The 23,062-nt window shown below is 39.8% G+C and overlaps 1 protein-coding gene across 1 annotated transcript in view; it reads left to right on the top strand.

Moving 5' to 3' along the window:
- The first annotated feature begins 5,032 nt into the window (after positions 1-5,032).
- LOC109465106 (protein unc-80 homolog) overlaps positions 5,033-23,062 on the top strand; it is a 42,033-nt gene continuing 24,003 nt past the window's right edge. The window contains exons 1-8 of the mRNA XM_019762247.1: positions 5,033-5,081; positions 5,721-5,777; positions 6,543-6,650; positions 7,437-7,547; positions 8,854-9,011; positions 9,808-9,972; positions 15,613-15,817; positions 16,609-16,688. Of these exons, the coding sequence (XP_019617806.1) occupies positions 5,721-5,777; positions 6,543-6,650; positions 7,437-7,547; positions 8,854-9,011; positions 9,808-9,972; positions 15,613-15,817; positions 16,609-16,688 (884 nt within the window). The 5' untranslated portion in view covers positions 5,033-5,081. The remainder of the gene's footprint in view (positions 5,082-5,720; positions 5,778-6,542; positions 6,651-7,436; positions 7,548-8,853; positions 9,012-9,807; positions 9,973-15,612; positions 15,818-16,608; positions 16,689-23,062) is intronic.

Here is a 23,062-nt window from a genome sequence, read left to right as displayed (position 1 = left end):
CAACAATGGGTTTTAAGCGGAAAGAAAGCTATTTCAGGGAGTTTTGGGCGAAGTACTATCACTGCAAAATATGAGCAAAATCGATTTTTGACCATTACAGACTATTGTTTGATCATTACAGACATTTGCTCTTAAAAATGGCCTACTTTTAGGGACAAGTATACAACAACGACAAAAGACCCCAACCCCCACAAGCCCTTATTTGATACACAATACATATATGTACTCCTCTTAAAAGATTGAATTTGGCATCCTACTTCGTCATTTCTAGACCTTCAAACATAGCCGTATATGCTAATTTCTGTACATGTCCAAAATATGGCCTACCTTTAGGGACAAGTACACACCAACGACACAAGAACCCAACCTCCACAAGTATTCATTTGATACACAATACATATATGTACTTTCCTGCAAAGATTGAATTCAAATGACATTCTACTTTGCTTTTTCTAGAGTTTCAAACATAGCCGTATATGTCAATTTCTGTACATGTCCAAAATATGGCCTACTTTTAGGGACGATGGCACACCAACGACACAAGAACCCAACCTCCACAAGTATTCATTTGATACACAATACATATATGTACTTCCCTGCAAAGATTGAATTCAAATGACATCCTACTTTGTTCTTTCTAGAGCTTCAAACATAGCCGTATATGTCAATTTCTGTACATGTCCAAAATATGGCCTACTTTGAGGGACAAGTACACACCAACGACACAAGAACCCAACCTCCACAAGTATTCATTCAATAGACAAAACATAGTGTTACTTTGGGCAAAAGACTTTATCAGATTGCTTTCTTTCTTTTGTAGATATAGTATCCTGAACATGGCTGAAAATCATATTTTCCCTCAAATTCAAAATTTGGCCTACTTCTAAGGACAACCACGTGACAACCAAAGAAGTGCCCAAAGTTTGCAACCATGCATTTTATAGCACATATGTTTATGTATCTATGATTTAAGTTTGAAGCAAAAAAAATCACCATCTTTGGACCTACAGCACTTCGAAATTGGGTAGAAATAACGCTTTTTCATAAGCCGCAAACACTGTATTGTGTTAGGGTTGCCCAGGTCCTTTAAACGAACTTCTTGAAAATTTCAAAGCTATTCTAGAATAGCGGATTAGTTGGTCTTTTATGCCCATACTTTGTTTTTCCATAATATTAAAGCACTTGCTCGTAATCGTGCCTTAAACTATGCCAAATTTCATGTTTTTCACATGTCTAAATCAGGGAAAATGGCCCCGAAACTTGTTTGGCCCGTTACCATGGCAACGATCGGTGCTGACCGGAAAGAAAGCTATTTTGAGGGGTTGTGGGCCAAGTACTATCACTGTGCAAAGTTTGAGCCAAATCGATTTTTTGACCCCTGCCACCATTGTTTGATCCTTACAGACATTCGCTCTTAAGACTGGAACTTATGCCCCTTCGTTCAGTCACCTGTTAAATGTATGGTAGGATTTATCTTCTTGTGCATGACCTCGTGAAATTACAACCTATAGATACTTCATTCAAGCAAGTCATCATGGAAAGTCCCAAGTCATGGAAAGTCCCAAGTCCTACAGCAGCCAAATAGAATATATTATAGTTCTATCCTCCCCCCCCCCACCACACACACAAACTCACACCCGCCAAAAAGCATTATTTGTCTGCTTAACTACAGTCATCATAAAGTGGAAGTGTCTCTTTGCTCATGTCACCATTGTTGGTTTCTCTCTACCAGTCATTTATGTCTGAAGAATTATGCTTGGCTGTGCAATTCCTTTATCAAACTGTACCTAGATTTCTACTTTTGTGTACCCAACAGTGATATTTGATACAGGCCAGAACAAATCATGTCCAGTACTGTCCATGGTGCTGAATAGACATCACGCACTTCAGATTTAGTGCCATTTGTGACATGGAATGGGTAAGTGGCTAGGCCACTTGACAAAAGTTTGAGACTCCACCTGAAACTCCCTCCCTCCCTCAGGCACAATCACCGGCACAAAGCCTTGTTTGCTAGTGACTACATCACAAAGACAAAGTGTATCAGATTCCTCATCTGTACACTAGCCCCTTTGGCGTAACACACCAGCTTTGCAAGCACGTGGCATGGCGGAAGTTGGCTACTTTACACTGAATGACAATATCCCCAATGTTATACTCTTGATTCAAAATAGTCATGGAAAGTCCCCCATCATTGAAAGTCCCAAATTTTGGAAAGTCCCAAATCTTGGATAGTCCCAAGTTTTGGAAAGTCCCGATTCAAAAAATTCATGTAAAGTCCCAAGTCATGGAAAGTCCCATATTTTATAAGGGCTCATGGAAAAATTCATGGAAAAGTAATGGAAACTCCTACAACAGCCATACTCTACCCCCAAAACCCACCCCACATACATGTACATGTACAAACTCATACCTCCCACAAAGCCTTATTTGTCTGCCTAACTAAATCACATAGAGGAAGTGTGCCTTTCTTTATGTAACCCTCTCTACTAAACTGTCATTTAATTGTCTGAGAAGCGGCATGTTTTACTTTGCTTCCTATGCCAAACATATCTACATTTCTACCTTTGTATGGACATTTGATACTAGCTGAAAAAAGCAGTTTCCAGTGGCCCTAAGACACTCAATACTGTCCATGGTTCTGAATAGATATCACACAGCTATAATAATTTTATCAGTGTATGTTAAGTGTGTGACATAGAAATGGCTGTGATTGCCTCAAGAAAGGTTTCTTGTGGCTTATAAAATAAAAATATGATGTATGTTGCCTGACAAATCCCTACTATAAGTCTTGTTGTAGCACCTACAAATTTAAAGTAAACGTGCACGAGAGCCCTCTGTCCAGTGTCAGGTGAACTGCAGGTGTTGCCTTCATGACATTGGTCATACATGTATGGGTCAAACTTGTCTAGATCAGTTTGCATTGTGATGTTACGCCAGATTCTGTATTTCCTATTTTCCAAAGTTACTGGACATCTTATATAAAATTGATTTCATGCATATAAGTTTAAATCACGTTCACCTTTTACCACAAAATGATTTTCATAATTTTATAAGAAAATCTTACTGCTATCTACAATTTAGTGCATGACTAGAAACTTTAAGGTAACATTTGCAAGCAAATGCAAGATGTTTACCTCGCCTACCATTTATAACTTTATTGGGGAAGAAGGATGGGAGAATATTTTGTTTATGTTGCTTCTTTCTTTCTTTCTTATGTTGCTTACTTTTAGCTACTTGTACACTATAGAGTAACATTAACTGGGGGATTTGAACGTGTGTTTTTTGTTGCTGTAAGGCCAAGGATTTAGTTTAAAATGATCACTCAGCACACACTTTTATCATGTTGAAAAGATGCATATATATGTCATGTACACATTGAATGTTTCAATCTTGACAGCTTTAATTAAACAATTTTTTAAATATTCCACTTGTCTTACAATCTTGTTAACTTTAAAAAAATACAAGCACATACAAAATACAACAAATACAAGCACTGTTGAATATGTACAGCTTTTTCCTTGTCCTCAAGATGCTAGCTCTCTCTAGTACATTTGCACATGACAGCAGAACATAATCCCTTGCCAAAGTGGTCTGCTATGCAGCATTACCCCCTGAAACATTCATCCTGCATTACAGCCAGTATAGTGCCTAATTTCACAGTAGATTATGACTGTCCAAGGCACCTCCCTCCACTGTCAACTCTGCAGTGCCTTGAACCAATTAGTTTGCCTTTCCCCTGCATTAATGCCCTCTGTCACAGTCTTCGGTTATGGTTGACCCATACATTAGCACCAGGCTCAAGTAAGCACAATCCTCAACCATTTAGACCATCCTGTGTCAGCAACTGACGTCCCACCGCCTCTGAGCAGGCCTGACTGACCTAATTCAGTCTATAACCTGTCTGGCCTGAAACAGTCTGAAGTTTGTCCCCCTTTTACACAGGGTATATTTTCAGAAATTCTGTTGCAATTCCAACCTAAAAGAACATACATGAAGTTGCATTTAGGACTTCTTGTCATTATACTTCAACCACCAACACCGTACATGAACCACTATCCTCATACCAAATTTCAGGTCCTTTATTTGACCTAATATGATAATGAAGACACAGGAGCAAATAAGTTACAATATACTTTTTGGGACTATTTTTTTTTTACAAAAAAGCTACATTGAATTATTTTAGGGCCTGCATCCAAAAAATTAAACCAAGAATACCTGTGGAAGTATATTCCCAAGCTCTGTTAAAATTTCGATACATTTGGTAAAAAAATGTGGTGCCTGGTAGCAAATGTCTAACAAGAAGTGGAGAGAGAGAACACAATGTAGGACCAAGACAGCTTAGAGCATTCTGCTCCCCCCATAGGTCACATGACCTCTGGGGGGAGCAGAATGTTCCCATACATGGTCACATGATAGATCAGACCATCCTTTGCAACTCCCCATAGCACATGTAGGAGGCTCTGTATGTATACAAATGCAGTCACTATCAGCCCAGGCCAACAGGTTCTAGACCTTTTGATTTAGTGGTTAAAAGACATTCAAAGAAAAGAAAAGACTCCTGTAGCTTGGTCAAAACAAGCCAAACTTGGAGATATGTATGATGCTGTGTTTCAGCTCAAAGAAAACAGATTATGTTTCACCTCCTAGAAGGCACATATGTTTTCAAAGAGCACAGGATTAATTTGGTGTGACCATCTCCACTGGCAAGCTGTCAGGCAGGCTGTCAGGGGTGGAGATCACATCAGGCAACAGCTTCTGCCCCACTCCAAAAGGCCAAGATGATTAATGATGATTAATGGTCATGGCATCAATCTAGCATTACTCCCAATGTTCAGTGGGAGCTAGTTTAATGCCGGGGTAACCCCAGAAGTGATCTGATAATGACCATGTAATGCGGCATTACAGCCGCACAACTGTGCCTCACAGTGCATACTGGAGCATCTGCAACAGGCAAAAATCTTATGATGCAACATTGACCATTAAAAAAAGCCAACGAAAACATAGTCTAACAACATGCCACTCCTCCACAGTTCTGTGTGAAGCAGTTCTACCTCCTGCATAGGATCCCATTCATACTACAGGTGGGTCGGCATACATGTACTTCTCATTCACTTTCAACCTTAAGTAAACCGTTGAACTTTATTCCAACACACAATTGTACAGGGATCAAATTTTCAGCGACCATTGTCGCCTTCATCAGGATAATTAATGACCAATCACTTCACAACGAGATCTCACGAGAATTACGGTTTACAAACACGTGACCTTATTCACACAAGACTGATACATGACATAAGCAATTGATCAAAAGTGCCAGGGAGTTTATATTGTCCACCATCTCTATTAAGTAAAGGCTGAAGTGCTCTGATATATATGGCCTCCTTAGTGCCTTACGTCAGGTATCAGTAAAATCTCGTGTGAATAAGGTCACGTGTTTGTAAACCGTAATTCTCGCGAGATCTCGTTGTGAAGTGATTGGACATTAATTATCCTGATGAAGGCGACAGTGGTCGCTGAAAATTTGATCCCTGTACAATTGTGTGTTGGAATAAAGTTCAACCTTTTACTATTTAGTACCAACACAGATGAACTTTCATGCTACACTTTCAACCTTCTCATGCTGAGATTCAAGTCAGTTACATGTACTTGACACTAAACAAAACTGTCAATCGACTTTAACATGTCACTAATGTCACCGTGTACAATTTCTTCCTTTCCAGATGTTTGGAACAGTTGCACCACTTCTAGAAGCAAGGCATTCTAAAGAGCAACCTATGGTAATACTCCAAAAAGCAGTTACTCCAGCAACTGGATAATATGATTTTGGAAACAGATGTTTCACGTTTCACTGACAAAAGGTAGTGGATGCTACCTAAAACATCTGACCGTTTCCAAAATCATTATCCAGTTGCTTGAGTAACTGCTTTTTGGCAATTATTTTTTTAGATAGCAGATAAAACATGGTGTCTTAAAGGTAGTTTAGTCCTTTGTTGGACCAGGTAAAGGAATGTCAAGAGTGTGACAGTGTACCCAGTTTTGCTTTCTTCCAACTGAACATTTTATGGAGTATTTTATATGATATGATGATGATACTGCTTCAACTTAAATTTGCAGGTAACCTTGGCCTCATGTACATGTATTATAATTGTCAATGAATTATATTTTATAAGGAATAACTTCTTCATCACCAATTTCTGCCATCTCTGAACTTTATTATTATAATAAGATCCAGTGGCATAAGGCTTAACCAATTTGTTGGCTCTGATGGAAGCAAAAAAACAAACATTTCAGGCTCTGAATCAAATAGTTTGTTTTAACTACGTGTAATAAACTACGCAGTTCCATGGTATTGTAACACACTCAGAGAAAGGAGTAACTCGAAGGTTGACTCCCTGGAATCAAACCCGTGCCGCTGGCACGGCATGTCAGCTCACAACAAGCGCCCCAAACCATTCGGCCAAAAGATCCAGGATCCATTGGGCGGGTAGTTAGTGACGCCTTTATACTCGCTGTTACAGTATGTGTGTATACCTGTCTTTCAGGTGTCTGCAGAGTGTCTGTTCCAGCTGGTCCTGTCCCTGGGACACACCTGTCATGACCCTGTCAACCTGCTGGACCTGCTGGAGGGTGGGAGACCATTACAGACTCTGGTATGAGACCATTACAGACTCTGGTATGAGACCATTACAGACTCTGGTATGAGACCATTACAGACTCTGGTATGAGACCTTTACAGACTCTGGTATGAGACCATTACAGACTCTGGTATGAGACCATTACAGACTCTGGTATGAGACCATTACAGACTCTGGTATGAGACCAGAGTGACAATAAGTGAGTGTGTGTGTGTGTGTAAAATCATCACTCATCATCTTGTTGGCTGCAGTGCATTAATTTTACATGTCGATAGACTTGAGAACTGATTTAAGACAAATGCAAAATAGTAGTTCTCAGTGCACTTTAAGACTGTACTCTGTGATCTACATAGTATTACATTAAATCTTTGACCCAATCATCAGGTGGCATAAAATCTGTAGCTTAGGTATTACATGCAGCTACTAACAGCTAGTAGATTGGTAGAAACTAAAAGTAAAGTCCCAAGGCCTTTTTTGTATTGTTAACATGAGTTAAAACTTTTGGTCCAACACAAAAAGGTTCTCTCACCTAGAGCTTTCTACCAGTCACTCTGGTCTTCCTCAGTAGACTGACCCAGTGAGGCTTGTCACGTAACTTCTTTGAAGTATGACGTCAACACTGGGTCAAAGGTATCTGGTAGACGATGTTGGCCCCCGTCGCGGTTCAATAAAGGGTGATGATGGGCCCTGATGTTATTGTTATCCTTAAAGCATGAATTTGTCTGTGTCCCTGTTGAAATGGAGGCTTACATTTATGTTACAGTAAAAATTGATATTGAATCCTCTATTTCTTACTTGCAGGACTATTTCTATGCAGATGACCCCCCAGACATGACTATTATAGAGGCCATCAATGTGTGCATCACTGTGGTGGCCTATGCTGCCGACTCACTGCGCAGTATTCAAATGCTGGTGAGCTTCACAAAATATGTGTAAAATGCTGATAAATATGAATATTGTTTTTACCTTCGCCAAGAAGGTTATGTTTTCAGTAGCGTTTGTCTGTGTGTGTGTGTGTTTGTGTGTGTGTGTGTGTGTGGTTTAGCAAGATAACTCGAGAAGCAGTGGATGAATTGGAATGAAACTTGGTAGGTGGGTAGGTCTTCATGAGACCTAGAAATGATTAGATTTTGGGCCCCCTGGCGGCTTTCCTAGGTACTGCAGCAGAACTTCCGGTTTTGATATCTCGTGATCTGGACATGCTAGGGTCACGAATTTTGGATGGCAGATAGCTCTTGGAATAGGGAAGAAGTGACATGAGTTTGGGTCCCCTAGCGGCTTGTTCTGGAACTGCAGGAGCATTTGTTGAAAAATTTTCGAAGGAGGATAACTCAAGAACCGGTTGACGGATTGTCGTGATTTTTGGTATGTAGGTAGTTGAAGTGATGCTTGACATGATCAGATAACAATTATGCAAATCAGGAGCTAATTTGCATAATTAATGAGGAAATTCCAGAAATCTGCTTTGTTCGATAATAGAACTATGAAACACTTGTGACATCACTTGTGAGAACGAGAAAAAACATCTGAGGATATAGATTATGTAAATGAGGACCTAATTTGCATAATAAATTGCAAATTTTTATAATTTCATAGTTGTAACTGCTAGGAATTTCATACTTGCCACATTTGGAAGTTGAGTGAAGATGAACATCAACAAACATAATTTATTCAAATCATTTGCATAATTTATGAGGAAGTGCTATAATAGCATTTTTGTTAAGATAAGGCTGTCATTGGATGGAGAATATGATCAACTGATATAATCCATGCAAATGGGGCTCTTACTTACAAAATCAATGATTAAAATTGTATCATTTGTCAACCACAAGGGTTAACATCATTTGGCGAAGGTATGAGATCGTGGAACTCTTGTTTTTTAATTATATGAATATTCAGAAGAACTCAAGGTAGCATTTTGTTCTACCTCAGTTTAGTATATTCAATAATGCCATGTTGATATCATTTTTCCCTACACCTCAATTTTTATAATAATTTAGTTTGTGCAATGAGACATTGTTATCAACAGACATGAAGGTTTTGTAAATGAATAGATCATAACACGATTATGAGCTATATGAAAATGATTGGTTCAAGCCAGTTGAAATATAATAATTGTTCTGTCTTTTCTTGACTTTCTTGAGATTATCATTATGACATTACAAGTTGTATATTTTTATGTTACTATTAAGAGTAACTCCTATGTATAATTGTTTAGTGTGTGCTGGAAGCTCTGGTCCCTTTCTACATGCGATATCTGATGAAACAAACCAGCCGGAGAGACAGCATTAGTGCTGCTAAAGAAGAGCTGACAAGTATTGAACAGCTGGCTGTTTCCATGGAGGCACTGACACAAAGCTGTGAACCATTCAATAGGTAGAATTTCTACCTGTCTTTTTTTTAGCGGAGTAGTTCAATGCAAGGCCTATGCGACCACTTCTTGACATTGAACTAGAAATATGAGAAACATGGCTATGTCAAGAGATGGCGGTGAACGTTCGATTTGAAAGCCTGTAGATTGCAGGTTGGTTGGAAACACTTGTCAGGGAGGGAATTCCAAAGCTTGGCCCTACGGGGAAAGAAACTGTCACTTTAAAAAGATTTCGAACAAGGAATTTTTTGGCAAACATTTTTGTAGGGACAATGTTTATTTCATTCTTATACTGACATTCCGTTCAATTTTCTTGAGTTGGAATCAGATTGTGTAATTCTCATTACTTGGTTCTTTATCAGTTATGCGATCTGTTATTTGGATGATACACCTGGACATGTACCCAAAGTGGATCATGTGTACATATATATGTTGGAAACAGATTTGAATATATCTTTACATGTAAAATGGTTCCCACAATGCAAAAATAGGTACATATAAAGGGATGTTTTGTTATTAGAAAAAATACCCGAACTTGTGATTAGCCCATTCGATTATAACACTTTATCAAAGACTTGTGCTATCCCATATTGTTTGAATGATATATTAGGTTTTATTCGACATTAGGTCTTATTCAACACATTTATTTTATTGTTTGTTACTCTCTTTATGTAGTTTGCCATACATTGTACCTTGTGCAATTGTCGTGCAATAAAGTTCTTCTTTATATAGTACATGTATGTTGTAGATGTAGGCTGTGCCATGACTAATGTACCAGTCCTGTCTTGTCTGTACCATTAGGACCATCAATACCACCATGTGGCGCTCCAATGATACAACAGGTTCTGTCAACAAAAGGAAGACCAATGCCCTGTCTGCTTCTAAAACCCTGGTGCCTCCAACGTCGGCCAGACAGACTCTGGGCAGGGAGGCTGGGAAGGAGGAGGATGATGAGCTGAAAGTCAGGTTTGTAGGACATTCAGGAACCTACATTAGGCCACACCGCCTTAATTTTATGGATGACATCCTCTGAAGACCCCCAAACTAGTGCGCACAGGCGAGTAAAAAAGATTTCACCCAACAATAAAAATGTTACTAGACCACAGGAATACAAAGCTGGTATAATGAATTTATGGCAGTACTTAGCGACGTATGCGACAAGCCGGCACATGCCGGCTTTTTGCGGAATTTATGAATTGGCACTGTATGTATGTGCTGAGTTTTTGAGTCGTGGAGCTTCGGTAGCCTGGGTGTCATCCTCTAGAGTTACCATCGGCTCCCTATTGTCGCTAACTACCCGTAACAGGCCTAGAGCCAGGCCAGTGTCTCGGTAGACATGTTTTTTTTTTTTTTCAGAACAGGTGAAAATCAATGTGCGCACGGATGTCATCCATAAAATTAAGCTGGTGTGGCCTTATCAACCTGTGGGAAAGTAGATGATGATAATTACTGAAATGCACCGTGAGATGAAACTATTTCATATTTGGTCACATCAACTGCTTTTCCTAGATGTCTAGTATATACCAGACACAATTAATTGCTGGAAAAATATTGACTGAGAGAACAGAATTTGGTCAAATGACACTGGGCGAAAAGGCCTCGGATGCAGCCGGATCCCTAGGATCCCAATTTGCATCACCTTACGGATGCTGCGCAGATCCCTAAGAATCCCCAGAATTGCGGATCCCACACCAAGAATCCCCAGGATTGCGGATCCCACACACATCCGTAACGCATACGTAGGCATCCGTGCCTCACAGCGGATAGAGATGCGGCGTTCGTAAGGATACTTACTTCGCAGCGGATGCAGACACGGTATCCGTATGGATACTTGCTGGTTACGTATATATACTTAAGAAATAAGACGTTGTTAGGATAGCAACATTCCACATCTTTAGGGTTCATCATATCCTGCCATATTTTTGTACCTCGGATACCACCGTTTGTAAGATAAATATGTGAGATACTCCATTATACACTGGATACAAGGATACTTGTATTCCTGTGTTTTTTTTATCCCACTCCACAGCAGAAGCGAATTGTGGGTAATCTGGGGATATCTTAGATATCCGAATTTGTTTTCGTACGCATCCGCAAATTGTTGAAATTACAATCGCCACAAGAGGGCGCACCCCGTAAATAGCCATATATATACGTACATAACGACTTGCCTTTGCGCGTCGCATAAGCAACTGTCTGCTCGGATTCGTGACTGTACTGATTTTTGCTGATTGGAAACTTTGCGTATCAGACAAGAAGTTGGTTCACATACAACCTTCGCCGGTACCAAAATCGAGCATATCTCAAAGATCCACTTCTGTATTTTCGCTGGATCCGCAGAGCAGTTCCAGCAGCAGCAGTGCCTTGTGGGTAAACCCCGGGGGAGATTCAAACTCAACGGTCACTTTCAGTGACCGCTTGCTTGAGTGTGCGTCCCTTTCTATCGTCCCGCTGTCCATATATATCCGCTGCATATAAGTTCAGCAACCACGGCATTGATTGTCAAAGTCTAGGATACTGACCGTACACCGACTGGACGCTATGAGCTATCAGTGGTCGAGACAAGGACGAGAGACGTACCGGGGACATCGCCCGGCGAGGGCACGAAGCCACCAGGCATGTCATGACACGTTGCAGACTCGCCTGACGAACAGTTCAACTGGACCATAAACCGACTGTTGACGGCATATAGAAGTGAGTAAACCCTTCGAAACTCTTTTAATTAGTATAATGGTTTCAGATCATTTCTGACGAAAGTTTAGAGCAACTCAACTTCGCAACTCACATCTGTGGCCTTTATCTGACCTGTTGTTCCCATATGTAAAAGCGCCGGCCTTCTCACGGGGGGTATTTCACATGTCAATGCTGGCTCGCATAACAATGCCTACTGCTGGCATCTGGGCCGCTGGGGAGACTTTTATCCTAACGGTTTTTAGCACATTCTGGCCGAAATGCCATTTTTACACTGTATTTAGTTTTCTGCTGTTGTTGTTTTTTCGTAGGTCAAAAGCGACTGATTGAACGTGGGGTAAGACTGTCTTCAGCAGACTTCCACAAAGACCATCCTGATGTGGGACTAGGAGACAGATGATGGCTGTTACACATGGACTGTGAGACGATCATCCTGGCGAAGCAAGACTTGATAGTTCTAGTTCTACCTGTTTAGTATTGCAAATATTTATTTTACAAATGTTAGATGTATTAGTATATTAGTTCTCTCTTTTTTGTCGCTTTACACAGTATGTGCAGAGTTTTAATAAAGGCTTTCAGGCTAAATCTATTCATTCGTTTATTCCTTCATTTATCTAATTTAACTTGCTTGTTGGATCTGCACGTATACATATCAAACACGGGCGTATCCAGGGGAGATTGCCGTATGGATTCGGGAAGATTCGAGGTACGGATAATAAAAATCCAAACGCCGGCTCTGTTTGCATCCGAGGCAAATGCAGAGAAATGTGTATGGAAATCCGATAGGGATACGGGAAAATCACAAGTTGTATCTGTACGCATCCGTGTAAAATACCGACGTCTGCACGTGGGGATCTATCGCATATCCGGGAAAATCCCTATTAAGAAAATTCGCATCCGTAGAAAATCCCGGTATTTGCATTCTTTGGGATCCAGACAGTCCAGGTTACTTCAGGTGTACAAAAAATCCCTAAAGAAACAAATTGGTATCTGCGAAAAATCCCGCTTTGGAATCCTTTGGGATGCTGACAGTCCAGGTACACAAAAAAATCCCTCAAGAAACAAATTGGTATCCGTGGAAAATCCCATTTTGTGATATTTAGGGATCCAAACGTTCCGGATCCCTAAGAATGCAAATTTAGGATATTTTACGGATCCTACCCTTATCCGTTTGCATCCGCTTGTATCTGCTAAAAATGCGTAAATATCCCTGTGCGTATATGGCTGCATTCGAGGCCTTTTCGCCCAGTGTGAGTTTGATAATTTGCCGAAGAAGTTTGCCTGCCATAAAGTTATTATATAATATATACTTGCTACCAACAAATGAATTCCAACATAACCTCAGTCCCCCTACCAATTGTCCCTATTTCGGCCTTTTTCAAGGTGGTGTTCAGTACTAGGGAAAATTATCCCATGGTTAATTTTGTTCAGTATATAGTACAAGGACAGGTGTGTCTTCCTGTGTGTGGATGGTGTTCAGTACCAAGGACAGGTGTGTTAACCTGTGTGTGGATGGTATTCAGTACCAAGGACAGGTGTGTTTACTTGTGTGTGGATGTTGTTCAGGACCAAGGATAGGTGTGTCTTCCTGTATGCGGATGGTGTTCAGTACCAAGGACAGGTGTGTCTACCTGTGTGTGGATAGTGTTCAGAACCAAGGACATATGTGTTTATGGTGTTCAGGACCAAGGACAGGTGTGTTTACCTGTGTGTGGATGGTGTTCAGCACCAAGGACAGGTGTGTTAACCTGTGTGTGGATGGTGTTCAGCACCAAGGACAGGACTTGTGTGTGGCTGGTGTTCAGCACCAAGGACAGGTGTGTTTACTTGTGTGTGGATGGTGTTCAGGACCAAGGACAGGTGTGTTTAATTGTGTGTAGATGGTGTTCAGGACCAAGGACAAGTGTGTTTACTTGTGTGTGGATGGTGTTCAGCACCAAGGACAGGTGTGTTAACGTTGTGTTTATGGTATTCAGGACCAAGGACAGGTGTGTTTACCTGTGTGTGTGTGTGTGTGTGTGGTGTTCAGTACCAAGGACAGATTTGTCTTCCTGTTTGTTGATGGTGTTCAGCACCAAGGACAGGTGTGTTTACTTGTGGTAGGATGGTGTTCAGTAACAAGGACATAGGTGTTTATCTGTGTGTGGATGGTGTTCAGTACCAAGGACAGGTGTGTTTACTTGTGTGTGGATGGTGTTCAGCACCAAGGACATGTGCTTTATTTGTGTGTGGATGATGTTCAGCACCAAGGACAGGTGTGTTTACCTGTATGTAGATGGTGTTCAGTACCAAGGACAGGTGTGTCTTCCTGTGTGTGGATGGTGTTCAGCACCAAGGACAGGAGTGTTTCCTGTGTGTGGATGGTGTTCAGAACCAAGGACAGGTGTGTTTACCTGTGTGTGGATGGTGTTCAGAACCAAGGACAGATTTGTCTTCCTGTTTTGTGGATGGTGTTCAGCACCAAGGACAGATTTGTCTTCCTGTTTGTGGATGGTGTTCAGCACCAAGGACAGGTGTGTTTACTTGTGTTAGGATGGTGTTCAGTATCAAGGACAGGTGTGTTAACCTGTATGTGGATGGTGTTCAGCACCAAGGACAGGTGTGTTTACCTGTGTGTGGATGGTGTTCAGCACCAAGGACAGGTGTGTCTTCCTGTGTGTGGATGATGTTCAGTACCAAGGACAGGTGTGTTTACCTGTGTGTGGATGGTGTTCAGTACCAAGGACAGATTTGTCTTCCTGTTTGTGGATGGTGTTCAGCACCAAGGACAGGTGTGTTTACTTGTGTTAGGATGGTTTTCAGTAACAAGGACATATGTGTTTACCTGTGTCTGGATTGTGTTCAGCACCAAGGACAGGTGTGTTTACCTGTGTGTGGATGGTGTTCAGCACCAAGGACAGGTGAGTCTTCCTGTGTGTGGATGATGTTCAGTACCAAGGACAGGTGTGTTTTCCTGTTTATAGATGGTGTTCAGCACCAAGGACAGGTGTGTTAACCTGGGTGTTTGTGATGTTCAGTACCAAGGACAGGTGTGTTTTCCTGTGTGTGGATGGTGTTCGATACCAAGGACAGGTGTGTTTTCCTGTGTGTGGATGGTGTTTGGTACCAAGGACAGGTGTGTTTACCTGTGTGTGGATGGTGTTCAGCACCAAGGACAGGTGTGTTTACCTGTGTTTGGATGGTGTTCAGTACGAAGGACAGATGTGTTTAACTGTGTGTGGATGGTGTTCAGCACCAAGGACAGGTGTGTTTACCTGTGTGGATGGTCTTCAGTACCAAGAACAGGTGTGTTTACCTGTGTGTGGATGGTGTTCAGTACCAAGGACAGGTGTATCTTCCTGTGTGTGGATGATGTTCAGTACCAAGGACAGGTGTTTCTTCCTGTGTGTGGATGGTGTTCAGGAACAAGAACAGGTGTGTTTACCTGTGTGTGGATGGTGTTCAGCACCAAGGACAGGTGTGTTTACCTGTGTGGATGGTCTTCAGTACCAAGAACAGGTGTGTTTACCTGTGTGTGGATGGTGTTCAATACCAAGGACAGGTGTTTCTTCCTGTGTGTGGATGGTGTTCAGGAACAAGAACAGGTGTGGATACTAATCAGTACCGGGGACAGGTGTGCTTATTCGTGTGTGGATGGTGTTCAGTACCAAGGACAGGTGTTTACCTCTGTGAGTATGGTGTTCAGTACTGGGGACAGGTGTTTTATTTGTGTGTGGATGGTGTTTAGCACCAAGGACAGATGTGTTTACTTGTGTGTGCTTATCAATACCAAGGATAGGTGTGTTTATTTGTGCGTGTATGGTGTTCAGTACCAGGGACTGAACAAGTGGTAGATCGCAGATGAGTATCCAGTTGAATGTGGTACATTATTTTGTATTTAGCTCTGTAATGTTGTTTTTACCTTTTCTCTAACAGATTTAAGGAGGATCCCAGGAGGCTCCAGTATGAACAGAATGTTCAGAGCACGCCGGGTCACTACGAGTTTCACCGCCCCAGGGAGGCCTTCCTCAACGTCATCGTGGAGTACTTTGTGGGCAGCAAATCCAGATTCAAACACCTGCGCAGAATGTTGGACCCACGGTTCCAGGTCCCAGAGCTACTCAGTACCAAGAGTCACATAGTACGTCACTTTATCTAAAGCATCTCTTCTTGTGGCATTGATAATTGATAACCTGTAATTAGCCTTTGCTGTGACTTTTAGGGTACATGTATTTGTTCATGTTCAAAATGTAAATCTGCATGCCATCTTTGGGTTGGTAAGCTTTAGCCTGTGGTTCCCAATCTTCCCTCTAGCTTGTACTTCAGGCGTACATAATATTGGCCCATGCAGGTCTTATCCAGTCGGTTTTTAAACTCATTGACTGTTTTCGCTTCAACTACTGTTTGTAGCAAAGAATTCCAGTCCTTCGCAGTTCTGACGCTGAATGACTGCCCTCTAACCCTATTCTTAGCTAGTGGTACATTTAGTTTATACTTGTGTCCTCATGTTGAGCTATCAGCTGACGTTACTTCAGAAAAGGATTCTAGTGGAAGAAGTCTCTCCAGCCCCCTTAAATGCTTGAACAGCTGAATCATGTCACCACGACACCTTTTGTATTGTAGAGAAGGGAGCCTAAAGGATCTACTACAACATACATTTACCTAATGCAACTACAACTCCTGCTAACAGCTGTCTTATTGTCTGTTTTTCCATCTCATGAGGGTTAGACATCCTTGCACAACAATGTCATGGCTTTAGGACAGACTGGTATTGCTGGAAACTTTGGCTTAGTGCTACATTGAAGATACATGTAACTCCTAAGCCCCTGCCTGCATATTGCTTGTTATGTTAGCAAGCAAGACACCTTTGACACCATTGTATGTTTGTTAATAGTTTTACATGTAATTTCACATACTGTATTTTCTTCACAGAGGATTGTGGAAATTTTGGATAGTTTTTTGAGGACTGCAACAGACGACCCCCTAAGTTTAGGATCAGTTGGACTGCAAAGGTGAGTTGGTGCTCTTCCTTTCTAGTAGATAGTAAATAATATACAAATTATTATCTATACAACTGCAGTATGAACCATATGATGCATCTGTTGGTTAGTTTAATAATCAGCTTTGCATTGCACAAAGTAAAAGTTCAGGACTTTTTTGGTTGGTACAGTTTCATGATTTAAACATTTTTTTTTCAAATTACATCAGTTGCCAGAATAAATCTTCTGTTCATAAAAGCCTGTTTGAATACAGTGATCCCTGCACTAGATGTTATCCTCATTAGTTTTTATTGTTCTATTAAATGGGCATTATGTACCATTTTTGCAACAATCAAACCACAAAAATTGAAATATTTTCATTATATTAAAAAAATCCCTAAAAAGTATGTAATAACTTTTGTATCATCCTAACGTTACATTAAAATAAAATGCGGTTTTGATAAATGTTTCTTTTATGTGAAGAGCTGAAGGTCCTAAAGCAGGTCTTTTGTGCAGATGTCTGCAGTTTGAAATATTGTTTATTGCAAATTCATGTCCGAGGGCTAATTGCAACAGACATTGACAAGAACAATTAATGTGGTGATATACATGTAAGACTATGTGCTAACATAAAGTTCTACGTGTACTTTATTTATTTATTTATTTATTAAGTTTTACCACGTACAATATGTACTGTGGATGGCATGGCAAAACAGGTGTTTCTGACATGAAACACCTTTTCAAAGCCGCCATACCAATAAAATGACAAGACAATACAGTCAAAAAGTAATCAAATCACATAATACAATTTGAGAAACAAATAAATAAACTTAGAACTACAAGGCAAGTCAACTTAATAACATTGTGAAAGTTGTTGATTCGAGACAACAAATAACGACAGTTATATATATGTATATATATATTATACGATATACTTATCAAACCTACTATCTCTACTTAAATCTAATAACGTTGGTATACATACAGGATAAGCAGTTGCATTATGCAATATATGAACAGGTTGAAGAGGAACCAAATAACTGCTATTCTATTATATATTCTATTCTATTTAACTATTCTTGCCATGCTATTAGGGGGTTTGACTTCTTCTCAGGAGGCAGTGGGAGATGAATTGTTCAACTCTTTGAAAAATAAATGGGTTGGGAGACTTTAGCAGCAATATAGTCTTTATATCCGTAATATATATATTGCCCACAGAAAATCGAAGATGAGTTTCATTTTATCATGGAATGCTCTAGATATGATACGTGATAAGCTATTCAAATTTCTCACGTCAAATATACGACAGATTTCAATAGACTTGCTGCTACAGATAGATTTGATTATATACTTAAATGCAACAGACCACACAATGCAAAAATAGGTAGATACATAAAAGACTGTTTTGTTATTAGAAAGAATACTGATTTGCTGTCACATGTACCCATAAATATCTCCGCCTGATTGTAAAGCCTAAGCTAACTTTTGATTATCCTTTCTATATATAAGTTGCTAAGTTTTATTCTATACTTATCTATTTTACTATGCTACTTATTGTTACCTATTTGCCATACAATTTACCCTGAAGTTTTTTTGAAGTTTGAAGTTTATTTCATACTACAGCCTTATAGCAGCCTAAAGGCTGAATTGACAGGTCTGTTTACATACAGTGTATATACAATAAATAATTACATTAAAGATGTCTAAGTGTGCTTAATAAGACGCATTAAAATTTAATAAAAGCCTACACTACCAAAAATGCCAATCTTGTTTTTCTTCAGAGAAGAAAAATTTTCTTCCACTGAGAAAATTATTCTTCACCCAAGAAAAAAATCTTGTCCATGAGACAAGAATTTCAAGAAACTGCATTTTAGCATATTTTTCTTGTGGGAAGATTTCTTTTCTTATGTATCTTGAACTAAATATCCTTAGACTATTATTCTTGCAGTAAGAATTTCTAAGTTTTCTAGAAAACCATTCTGTACACAAGAAAAGATTTCTTGAACTAAAGATCTAACTCTTCTTGTAGCAAGAAAAATATTCTCCCCACAAGAAAAGATTTCTTGGACTAAGAGCTAACTGTTCTTGTAGCAAGAAAACCATTCTGCCCACAAGAAGAGATTTCTTGAACTAAGATCTAACTCTTCTTATTGCAAGAAAATCATTCTGTACACAAGAAAAGATTTCTTGAACTATTATCTAACTCTTCTTGTGGCAAGAAAACCATTCTCCTTGCAAGGAAAGATTTCTTGAACTAAGATCTAACTGTTCTTGTGGCAAGAAAACCATTCTGTACAGAAGAAAATTTCTTCTTGAACTAAGAGCTAACAGTTCTTATAGCAAGAAAACCATTCTCCTCACAAGACTTCTTGAACTAACATCTAACTGTTCTTGTGGCAAGAAAACCATTCTGTACAGAAGAAAATATTTCTTGAACGAAGAGCTAACTGTTCTTGTAGCAAGAAAACCATTCTCCTCACAAGAAAAGACTTCTTGAACTAACATCTAACTGTTCTTGTGGCAAGAAAACCATTCTGTACAGAAGAAAATATTTCTTGAACTAAGAGCTAACTGTGCTTGTAGCAAGAAAACAATTCTGTACACAAGAAAAGATTTCTTTAAATAAGATTAAGAGCTGACTCTGTTCTTGTAGCAAGAAAACCACTCTGCCCACAAGAAAAGAAATACAATTTATACAGTGCTACCTAAATAGAAAACGGACAATAATGTATAGCAACTAAATGTTATTTTGAAAAGCATTTGGACAGTATAGAGATTTTATTTTCACATTGATTTTTGTACAATGTATCTAATTGAAAATATCAGTCCATCAACATTCTTGGAATGGAAACAGTTTAACAGTAGCTTTCAAAATATTATACTATTTATATGGATGTAACTAACAAGCCATTATGATTTCAGAATACAGATCGTATCACATTCTGATCAGAAACATATTCAGCAAAAAACTGAAGTTTTCGCATTATAGAATTGGCAGTCACACCCTTTGGACACCTGAAAACAACAGGAAAGACCTGTGTTAGTTTGCATGCGTGTACTGAAGGCAACAAGTCAAAAGAGGATGCTAAAATACTATTTTTATTACTTGGAGTAAACAATTTAAAAGTATATTAGAAAGCACTGTAATAAACTTTACTATACAATACACCAGAGATATATGATTTGACTTTGAAATCAACCCCAATGGCATTGTAACAATATCTGGGCTATGAAGTCTAAATACAATGTCAACAGATCTTATAGGTGGGGAGGGGGGCGCACTTACCTTCAATCTGTTTGGTTTCATGTCTTTTTCTGTTGCAAAGTTGGTTTCTTCAGCAACCTGACCACGATCACCATTGCTTCACATGTACACAAGGTCCTTTTTAATTTGATTTTGACTTCAAATCTGACATGAGTCAGTAACTGACAAAAATAAGTAACCAGCGCGGCTCTTACATCTGACTTACATTCAAAAACCCCTAACTGCATTCTGGGATTTGAATCAACCAATCAGGGGTTCAGAAAAGGTCACATGACAAGAAAAAACTAGAAAAAAGTTCTTACATCATCTTGAACATTACCAGGCAAAATAAGAATCATCTTTCTTAAACTTTCTGGTATTTTCTTAAATGTTGCTAAGAAAAACAAGAATGGCCTTTCTTAAACTTTGTAGGGAAGAAAATCAAGAATGTTTAAGAAAATTCAATATAATACTAGCCATATCTTCAGCCTAATCAAAGATCAATTTTATATCAGACTTTCTTGTTTTTTTTACTTATCAGTATTTGTCAAGAAATATAAGAACTTAATTCTTGTATTTTCTTAAATGTTGCCAAGAAAAACAAGAATGATCTTTCTTAAGCTTTCTAGTCAAGAAAAACAAGAAACTTTAAGAAAGAAACACTAAGCAGAGCTTTATTCTAATAATAGATTTAGATAATTAAATTTCTTGCTTTTCCAATCAGTGTTTCCCAAGAAAGACAAGAACCAAATTCTTTTATTTTCTTAAACATTGCTAAGAAAAACAAGAATGGCCTTTTTCAATCATTCTCGGTAACATGAACTAGAAATTTTTTGACATACACAAGAAAAAAAATCTTAAATCTGACCACTTTGATGTCAGGTAAGAAAGAAATCTTCCATGGAGATTAAATAAGAAAATTGAACTAAGTCTGAGGGAATTTTAAGATTAAAAGAATTTTAATCTTGTAACTTAGAATCTTCCCTAGAAATATTGTCTTTTCTAAAGAAATTTCAAGATTACAAGAATTCTAATCTTGTAAGTTAGAATCTCCTCTAGAAATATTTCTTCACCAAAGAAAAATCAAGATTTAAAGAAGCCTATTTTAGAAAAATTATCTCCACTCAAGAAAAATGAGAAAATTGCTCTTGGTGCAAGAACGTAGGTATACAGAAAATTTATTTTTCTCTTTTTTTTCCTTATTATTCTTCCCCCAAACGAAAAATTTTACTTTCCCATGAGAAAATAAAGAAAAACAAAGAAAAAGACATTTTTGGTTAGTGTATAGATATTTAAAAAGTTTAGTTAAGCGATATATACATATGAGGAAATTAACTATTTTGTAGAATGCTAAGCGAGTAATGAAAAAGTCGTGAGTTACAACAAAAGGTTCACGGGTAGGCATAAAATAGTCGGTTAACAGGGATCATTGTAAGAATAAAATGACGATGTAATAGTGAGACTAACAATACAAGGCTCTAACTTTATAACTTGTGTCCATTCAAGATTCGTTGTTTAAAAGTTCGATCAAGTAGGGCAATGGTGAGTTTTTGTAGCGCTCCGTGCGACAGTATGGTGTGTCAATCTTGTGAGAGTTGCGAGTTTGCCGTCCGGACACATCACGCCTGGTCGGGGGTAACCAGTTCCTGAACTCTGAGTTCAACAGGGATGTGGCGAATGACCGACAGAGGCTAACCCGTCGATCTGACAGTGTGGTGAGATTCAGACTCTCCAATGCTGACGCGTAGTTGTCGTACTGATGTCCGAGAATAATCCTACACGCCCTTTTCTGGATGCGTTCTAGACTTGTGGTTTGTTTGACAGTCAGCGATGAATGCCACACGGGTGTCGCGTACTCCAAGGACGGACGAACATATGCGGTGAAGACAGTCGTCAGGTCGGTAACTGACATGCCGAACCGTTTAAGTCTGCGCAGTGGATACAGTTTTCTATTGGCACCTGTGATCATGTTGCTGACGTGGGTGTTCCATCTTAAGTCATTTTGAATGGTCACGCCGACGACTTTGATGCTTACTACCGATTCCAGCTCTTGGCCTTCGAGGGTGAGTGGTAGTGGTATTGGAGGTAATTTTGCATAGCATACATGGAGTACCTTGCATTTCCGCGGATTTAATTTCATTTTGTGTACACCCACCCAGTGGTTGAGATCATCTAGGGTTGGTTGTAAGGTGCAAGGTTGACGCGTAGACCATTTCTGTGCGAGGTTTAAATCGTCGACGTACTTCCAGCGGTCATGTACATCCCGAGATGCCCCATCGATCACGGCCATGAAGATGATTGGCCCGAGGATTGTTCCCTGGGCCACGCCGCATGTAAGATGGGTCCAATCAGAACTTTTCCCCATGTAGTTTACCCTTTGCCGTCGGTTTGCCATAAAACTGCAAACCCATGGTATTAGGGCAGGACGTACTCCCAGGTTCAGTAGGCATTTGATGGCTGTAGCATGGTCAACCCTATCGAACGCTTTAGACAGATCTGTTGTGACAAGGGTGCAGGTGGAAGATGGTGTTGACGTTGACTTGTACATAAAGTCTAGGAGACTTACTAGTGCGTGGGTTGTCGACCTCTTCCGCCTGCAGCCAAACTGACGAGGATCGAGGTGAGGAGATATGTCTTCTAATATCCAGTTCGCGACAAAACGTTCACAAACTTTGGCAAGAAGTGAAGTCAGGGATATGGGCCGCAACTCATCAATATGTGGCGGTGAACACTTAGGTAGTGGGGTGACATTCGCCTCTTTCCACTGATGGGGGACGATCCCCTGCTTGATCGATGTATTGATGAGGTCGCAGAGAGGGCCGCTAATTTCACATGCGAACTCCTTCAGTATGACTCCTGGCAGACCGTCGGGTCCAGGGCTCTTATGGGGGTTGGTAGAGCGTAGGTGGGCATAAACTTCCCAGACTTCAATGGCGGGAAGTGAGAAGTCAGGTAAGAATGCAGGAAGTGATGAAGGATCCAGAGGTGGTAAGGACTGTGACACTTCAGCGAATTTGCGGTTTATTTCGTTGGCTATCGCTGTGAAGTCATTTTGGTCGATGTTAGGTGTATTGATAAGTGTGGTCTTCCTACTCATATTGCACATGTCCTTGATGTTCTTGTGCCAAGTTCTGGGGTTTTCCCTGTACAATTTTTGTGTCAA

The sequence above is a fragment of the Branchiostoma belcheri genome, unplaced genomic scaffold, assembly GCF_001625305.1.
Source record: "Branchiostoma belcheri isolate BF01 breed outbred unplaced genomic scaffold, Haploidv18h27 scaffold148, whole genome shotgun sequence".
Lineage (NCBI taxonomy): Eukaryota > Metazoa > Chordata > Leptocardii > Amphioxiformes > Branchiostomatidae > Branchiostoma > Branchiostoma belcheri.
The sequence above is the reverse complement of the archived record's forward strand: the minus strand, read 5'-3'. Positions and strand labels throughout refer to the sequence as shown.